Consider the following 8,464-nt stretch of genomic DNA (forward strand, 5'->3'; position numbering starts at 1 on the left):
GAAAAGTTTCAAAAAACATCTGAACGTGAGAATATTTGTGCTCAAAATTCCTTAATACATGCAAATTAAACCTATAAGTTTGAAATAGAGAACGTTTTGCTTGCCTTTCTCACAGTTCCTCTCGGGCGCAGAAAGGTTTGCATCGAACCAAACGGATCTCTTTTAGTGCAGCATTTTTCAAACAGTTTCTTAAAAAGTTTTATTACCTTTATGGAGGCAGTTAAGCAATTGCAAGTTACTTCAAGTGAAACGAAGTGACGCAAAGCGAGACGACCCAGCTTGACCGCCGTGTTGACCCAGCTGAATGATCGGGCAAATGAGCCCACGCTCCTCCTTAATGATTAGTGCCCAATCCATTCTCAAGAAGTCAATAATTTTAAAACGATGAGCATACAGTGGACTGGACTACACCATCAAATGAAAATTACGACGGACTGCAGGTCGGGAGGTTCGTATTGGTAAATTGGTTTACTAGTGGTTTACACAGCTGTGCCATTAAATCGACATACGTTCCGTCTACAAGACATTCGTTAAAAAAAACCTTCGCAACGACAAACTCAGATCACTAGACACAAAAGCTGACAGATCCATTTCCATTTGGTTCACAAGTTAAGTTCTACAAAATTGTTTTTCCGGTGTGAAATTTTGTGGAAATTTTGAAGTTGTACTACGCCGTTCACCGGCGAACGTCGTTAAATTTGAAGGTAATATGTTTTACATAGTAAGAAATAAATTTAGCTCTAGTAACTCATTTAAATTATGTTTCATTTTCACAGTATCAAGTTGCACACTGTGTCAATTTTACTAAGTCACTTTGCGACTCTAGGTCAGTCGATCTACAGCAATTTTTTTCCTTTACAGGCAGATAAGCTGTCTGATAGTGTCTTTAACTACCACTCTCACTTCTCGTATCTTCCAACAGTACAGGATCGGGTTTAGAGAAGAGTTTAAGAAGACTAGAAGTGACGCAGTTAGCCAAGTCAAGCCATGTTCTATTGCATTCTTATCTAGCACCGCCACGATTCCCCACGGAACATAACAAGCAACTAACGCAAGCTGCACCCACATTATGATGGAAACCGTCTTTTTGTATCTTGCTATGGTTAGTGGAATGCCTTCTCCGTTTGGTTGACCTCCCCGGGGGAAACTTTTCTGTACTTGAGCTCGTTGATGTCGTAGTTTGTCGTGGATCCTCGTGTAACAGAAAATCGAAACTACCAGACAAAGTATGATACCAGAAGAGGCTAGCTTGAAAGTGATATCTCTTTTCCAGATCCGGACCCAACCAAACAAAGAAGAAAGTAACCACAAACATATTACAACGACACGAACTCGCCTTAATGTTACAATATGTCTGTATCTCAGTCCCAGCAACAAGGCGAGGAGTCGGTCCACACTTATTGCGGTCGATGTCGCGACAGACAATCCACACAAAATCAAACTGGAAGCTCCCATCACTTTCAAAACATAGCTGAAAACACTGACGTTCATTTCTATCGCGGGAAACATGTTTATAATGTAAGTTGCAAACAGAGGTTGTACAATAACGCCAACACAAAGATCAGTGATTGCCAGACATCGATAGAAATGTTTTGTCGGAGGGTGAATGGAAGACACTTTTGGAAGAGCAATAAGGATCAGAGCATTGCTAAAAGACGCGGTGATAGAAAGAAAAATGTTCAGAGCTAAAAACAAGTCAAGTATACCGGCTGGTGATGCACTGAGTACTTGTTTCATTATGCTGATGTAGTGTTCATCTCGAGTAGAGTTCGCCATTGCTCTTCAGTGACCGGTGGTCAAACTGAGTTTTAGCCTGTATTGCTTTGTAGTGGGGTCGATAAAAAAGTATATTGATATGCCATTTAATCTTCCTAAGTGCCTCAATCTTAAAATTCCCGGCGTTAATTGCATTCATTTAGCCTAAAGCTCTTTGTCCATTTTCTTGAGTGGCTTTCCGGCGTGTATCTATATAATACCACCCTCAGCTCACGCAATTTCAACAGCTACTGTAAGTGCTAGCTTGCACTATTATAGTGATCACTCTTTTATATTGGGGCTATTATATTGAATGCTAAGTTTCGATTATAAATCGAACTACTTTTTAAGAACTGACATCTTAAATTGCTTTAATTGGTAACCCCAAAGCGAAAAAGACCACGCATTTCATCTTTTTCAAAACAGAGCAGTTTAATTTGTTGACAACTACAAATTGCGGAAATGACCACACTAACGCATTACACCTTTTTGCAAAAGTTGTTAATTTTGGTTGAAACTTACGAAAAACAAATATCTGTAGGTTATGGTTGTGGAAGCTCGTAAGCTGCTGCATGGGACTGCTATGCTGCCGCCTAAGTTATCAAAACGTTTAGTCATGAAGATCCTTGTTACTATTATCTTACACTCGGTTTAGAATAGAGAGGGTACATTTTCAAGTTGTGCCTTTACCCTATTTAACTTTTCTGAAATCATCGACTAATATGACAACTATAAAAAAAAATCGTCCTCTTAGCTGTTAAAATCTTCCCCTGTAATTAATTAAAAAATGCACCCATTTTGCTAAATAACACCCATAACAAAGCGGCTTTGCAATTGTTTAGTTTTTCACATGCATTTTGATCAACCCCTCAAAGGTACTCCGTGAAGCGTAAGTAATTTTAAAGTTGATGAAAATGTTGTTGTTGTTGCTGTTTTTCTTTTTTTTTTTTTTTCATAAAAAAAGTTTTAGAACAAGGGAGAGCTGTTTCACAATGGACCATGTTCGTAATCTCAGTATTTGACTGAAACTAACTTGAAACTAATGCAGGGAGTCTTTTCAGTGAAATGCAAATAGAGTTTGTCCCTTTTTAATGCTATTCCCTCGCATGAGCGTCCATTTCAAGCTAGTTCCTGTCCAATACTCGAGAATATGAATATGGTCTAATAAACTCCCTCTTTACTAACCAAGTGATAAATATAAATAACACACGATCTAATTGGCCATCAAAGATAAGATGACTGGTCTCAACTTCAATTTTTTTTTTTTTTTTCAAAGGCTTTTAATCCGCTTTGAACGAATGGCAGATATCGTGATCAGCCCAAAATCTTTTTCTAGGAAAGGAACTTTTAAAGCCATTTTAAACTTCCGATCACCTGCCGGCTTGGAAATGGAACTTTTTTCAGGGCAAAAAAAATAAATTGCGCTTTGACTGGAGGTGCTGCTAGACTGCACGGTTGGTAAATTTTACCTACCGTTTTCAGTATGATTTTTTTTTCCTTTCTAAGAGTTTTAGGGTTTGATGCTGAGCAGAGTGCCAAAAGCTATTAGTTAAATTTACTTCGCGGAAGAGTGGAGAATATTTATAATAGCCTGAATAAATTAAAAATAACCGTATAAAAGTTAGTCAGTTCACTGGGCCGATAACAAAAATCATGTAATAAGGTTGTCGTATTAATTAGAGTGCATAAAGCTACTTGGGTCTCGCCTAACTATAGAACAGAAAATCAGATAGACCACCTCTGCATATCTAGGAAGTTTAGAAGAACACTACTAGATGTAAGAGCAATGAGGGGAGCAGATGCCAGCTCAGATCACCATCTCCTAGCGGGTAAATTGCAGCTTAAATTAAAAAGATCAGTTAGAGGCACAGTAAGCAGGGTGAAGTATGACACCAACCTTCTGAAAGACCCACTCATTTCGCAGCAATTTTCCATTACAATCAGGAATAAATATCAAATCCTCCAAGACATGCAAGAACCCAAAGACCCAATAGATGAAAGCTGGGAGAAGTTGAAGAAGGTGTGGAAGGAAACAAGCGAAGAAACACTTGGTCGAAGGAAACAACAAAATAAAGCATGGATGTCTCATCATACTATCTCTAAGATCACCCTAAAAAGAAAGAAAAAGGAGAACCTAAATAAAGCGCGTACAAGATCGCAAAAAGTGAGAGCCCATGCTGGGTATGCAGAAGCAAATAAGGATGTCAAACGAAGCGTGAGAAACGACAAGAGGAAGTATATTGAAGACCTAGCAAAAGAGGCAGAGACATGCGGCCAGTCAACACAATATGAAAACACTTTATGATACAACAAAGCAAATGTCAAGTAGGTTCAAGGCATCTAACCACCAGATCAAAGATCTAAATGGACGCCTGTTAACAACAACAGAGGATCAGAACAAGCGATGGGTCGAGCACTTTCAACAGCTTCTTAATAGACCCCGTCCAGCGAACCCTCCAACATTACCACCTTCGGACCAAGAACTAGACATAAACTGCGAACCTCCAACTGAAACAGAAATTAAAAAGGCAATTAAATCACTAAAGAACAACAAGGCGGCAGGCCCAGACGACATCCCGGCGGAGTTACTGAAAGCTGATATTGACACCTCAGTGCACATGCTGCACGGCCTCATAGGAAAGATCTGGGATCAGGAATCTACACCATCAGAGTGGAAAGAGGGTCTTTTGGTGAAGTTACCTAAGAGAGGCGACCTAAGCTTGTGTAAGAACTATAGAGGAATCATGCTTTTGTCAACAGCAGGAAAGTCCTAAATCGCATTATCCTGGAACGCATGAGGGAAGCGGTGGATGAGATATTACGAGATAATCAGGCGGGATTTAGACAATCCAGATCAACATCAGACCAAATAGCCACCCTTCGTATAATCGTAGAACAATCACTTGAATGGAGGACCCCACTCTATATAAACTTTATAGACTACGAGAAAGCATTTGACAGCCTGGATAGAAGCACCTTGTGGGACCTGATGGCCAGCTACAGAATTCCTGGAAAGATCATATCATTAGTAAAGAACACATACGAGGGCACAAGTTGTCGCATTTTGCATGATAGTGGTTTAACCGAAAAGTTCAATATTAAAACAGGTGTAAGGCAGGGATGTCTCTTATCTCCGTTCCTTTTCCTTCTTGCCATTGATTGGGCAATGAAGGAGACAATATCTGACTCTAGGAATGGCATACAGTGGACCCTTGTAGACCAACTCGAAGACCTGGACTTTGCCGATGACTTGGCACTTTTGTCTCATACCCACTCCCAGATGCAAGCGAAAACCTCAAAACTTGAAGCCATCTCATCAAAACTTGGACTCAAAATCAACACCGATAAGACAAAGATCATGAGGGTGAATAGCAAGTCAAATGAGCACATCAATATAGCAAACCGTGACATAGAAGATGTAACATCCTTCACATATTTAGGTAGTGTCATAAACATCACTGGAGGAACAGACGAGGATGTACTGGCAAGAATAGGGAAAGCACGTAGCGCATTTAATATCCTAGGGAACATCTGGAGATCGAGGGAAATAACAACAGCCACTAAAATTAGAATATTCAATTCAAATGTTAAGCCCGTACTACTCTATGGTTCAGAAACATGGAGAATGACAGAGAAGACCGTGTCAAAACTACAGACCTTCGTAAACAGATGCCTGCGCAGAATCCTCCAGATTTACTGGCCAGATACTATCAGCAATGCTACCTTGTGGGAGACTACAGGTCAACTACCGGTCAAAGAACAAATTAAGAAAAGAAAGTGGACATGGATCGGACATATACTTAGGAGATCGAACACCTGCATAGCCCGACAAGCACTGGGCTGGAACCCCCAGGGAGGTAGACGGAGAGGAAGACCACGAAACACCTGGAAAAGAGACACAGAAAGGACCATCCAGTTAAAAGGCTACACCTGGAATCAGATTGAACAGATGGCCAGAGACAGAGGAGGGTGGAGGCGCTTTATCTGTGGCCTATGCTCCGAGACGGAGTAATAAAAGGCATCATCATCATCATCATTAATTAGCGCACCAAAATGTCCGAATATTAGACCACGATGTGTCACGAATTATTCCGCGAAAAGTGCCATGCATTTTTATGGCTTACTTTTGTAACAGAATTAACTTACAAGTTAAATATCCTATTTCAATTTTTTTCAGCTTTCTCAAATTAAGTTAATTAACAGTAAGTTTCTTCGCAGCACTTGATAGGGAGATTTTTTCTGAACATTTCCGCTTATATAACAAATCTCTCATTAACCAAGTCAGAAGGCCACACTGAGAAGGCGAGAACAGACCTTACCGATCCTTGCTGTTGTCAAACCGTCGGTCCAACATTTTCCCAGTGCGGCTCTCGCGCTCACCGACTAAAAATTCAAAATGTCTAATGCCCGGTGGGCAAGCTGACGTGGGCGGGATGTTAAAGATATGAATTGAAATATACTTACATAAGATCATAGAATATGGCAACGCTATAAAATTTACTACACGTAAGACCGCAGCTATAATGCAATAATAAATGCTCGGACTCATGTCGTGAGCAAATTCCCAAAGCTTTATTTTTTTCTCCAACAGTTCCAGCCACTTAAGAAAACGGAGAATATCCTAGCTAGAGCAGTAATAAAGAGGACGATTAACATATTGTTTACAATAGGTTGGGTTAGAGTTAAGAGAAGAGGCAAACATGAAAAGCAACGCAAGTTCGGTAGAACCCATTGCCATTGCGTTTCATCTTATTACCAGAATTTTCGCCTGGGTTTTATCGCACATTTCAGTGAACAATGTAAATAAATAGAGATATAGCCAAGCTTAAAAGCGGAAATCCTGGGCCGGGTTGTTCAAAGCCTGATTAAGCTAACCCAGGGTAAGCGAGAATTTTGATATAAGTTTTTTTTCACTTTTCGTTCGGTTTTTCCGTATTATTATTGTTTGGCCTTCTCAGACTAGACTACCCAAAACATAAGCAGTCAAAAACAGTTATATCCACGATATTCGTTTAGCTTTTAATCCTGGGTTAGCGTTAAAGTGCCACTGAAACGAAATTTTCGTATGTGAGATTTTTGCTTAGTAATAAAGTTTCAACCTTACTTGGAAACACTGCAGACTTTTTTTTCGTATACGGTAAGCGAAAACTGCTTTTTCAGCCGTTCGAAGTTGGCTGGTTAAGTCCAAAATTGGCGGCCATCTTGGCGCGGCCAAAACAGCCTAGTGACGTCACTGGTTTTATTACTCTCATGCGCGTTGAAAATTTAGAGTAATTATGGGAGAAGAGAATACTGTTCGAAGCCCCCCCAAAAAACATCTTAAGGACATCTCAGGGCTGTAAAGCAGATAATAACAGTAGCCTTAGACATGCATGAAGAGGTGGAGAGTCGATCCTGGGACTTTTCAGTCTATTTAATTGGATATTTTATGTAAGCAAGCAAACGAGTGGGAGTTCTTAGATCGCAAAATGATCGGGACTCTTGGTGAAATGGCCAGCACTCAGTTAAACAATATCTACACTCATAAAGTAAAAAAGACATGAAAACAAGAGAAAGCGGCTTTTGAAAATATTATCCGGAGTGCTGCTGCACGAATCGCAGCAACAACGTTTCGAGTTTTCGAGTCGCTTCGCTTCGAGGAAACCGGACGCTTTGTGAGTTTCACCGCAGACGAGATTGTGCCACAGTGACCTTTAGTCTAGTTGTATCTGCTCAGTGACCTACAAGTTATCACAACAGCAGCAATTTAAGAAACCGTCTTATTTTATATGAGGGAGCGAATTTAAACTATAAAGGTAAACTTAGCTGCCATGACCCTACAGGTATGTTTTCAGGAAACTAGAGCAAGCGTGACAATGTCGGCGAAAGGTCAAATATGCAAATTAGTTCAAATTCTGTTTAATAAACCTTCGAAAGGAGTGTAAACTAGTGACGATTTAACGAGTTGCTTTGAACTTGGATACTATTAAATGGAGATCATAGACATGAGTATGTGCTAAAAAACTCAAAGTAATCCATCGGCCGTGAAATATTGTAATTGGGAAATACGTGTAAAAGAGAAGCGAAATTCCCGCCTTGTTTACACTTATACGTATGCGGCGATAAAGCAAACCCTGCTGCGGATTACAATTTTCAAAGATACATTTTGTCCACCACAATAACTCTCACTTATTAGTATCATAAAAAGATGCTCTCTGTGTCAAAAGAAGTACTCGACTCAAAGCTTGTGGACCGTTAATAACTTCGTGATTGTGCGGATGGCTGATGCGCTTACGGCTTTTAATGCAGCAAAGTTGCCGAGGATATATTCGAACCTTGTTAATAGACCTCAGATAAACGTGAGAATCCAAATTTCAGAACCAGGCTGAAAACAGACGACGAAATATCGTGTCTAGGCTTCAGGACGTGATACAAAAGTTGCCATACTCGTCTTCGAAATCTCCAATCGAGTACTCGAGATGTTCGAAAAGTATACTGAGCTGTTCTAATCCGGTAGCATTCATTTTGGTGAATTTACACTCTTTGGCGCCCTCCAACGTTTATGATGTGTATTTCCTGTCAAGGCTGGACTGAAATTACAAGGAAGGAAACTAGTAGGTATCGACAATATGAAGAATAAACTTAAATAAATCAAGTAAAAACAAGAGAGAATCTTACGCGCTTCTTGGGTGAATACAACCAGTGACGTCACAAGGCCCTTAAACCCGGT

The 8,464-nt window shown here is 40.1% G+C and overlaps 1 protein-coding gene across 1 annotated transcript; it reads right to left on the reverse strand.

The window, feature by feature from the left end:
• Positions 1–808: 808 nt before the first annotated feature.
• Positions 809–1,964, reverse strand: LOC145483007 (melanocortin receptor 4-like). The gene has a single exon (XM_081461630.1). It carries the CDS (start codon positions 1,774–1,776, stop codon positions 856–858), a length of 921 nt encoding a protein of 306 aa, XP_081317756.1. The 5' UTR covers positions 1,777–1,964; the 3' UTR covers positions 809–855.
• Between the last annotated feature and the right edge of the window lie 6,500 nt (positions 1,965–8,464).

The sequence above is a fragment of the Orbicella franksi genome, chromosome 3 (assembly GCF_964199315.1).
Source record: "Orbicella franksi chromosome 3, jaOrbFran1.1, whole genome shotgun sequence".
Classification (NCBI taxonomy): Eukaryota; Metazoa; Cnidaria; class Anthozoa; order Scleractinia; family Merulinidae; genus Orbicella; species Orbicella franksi.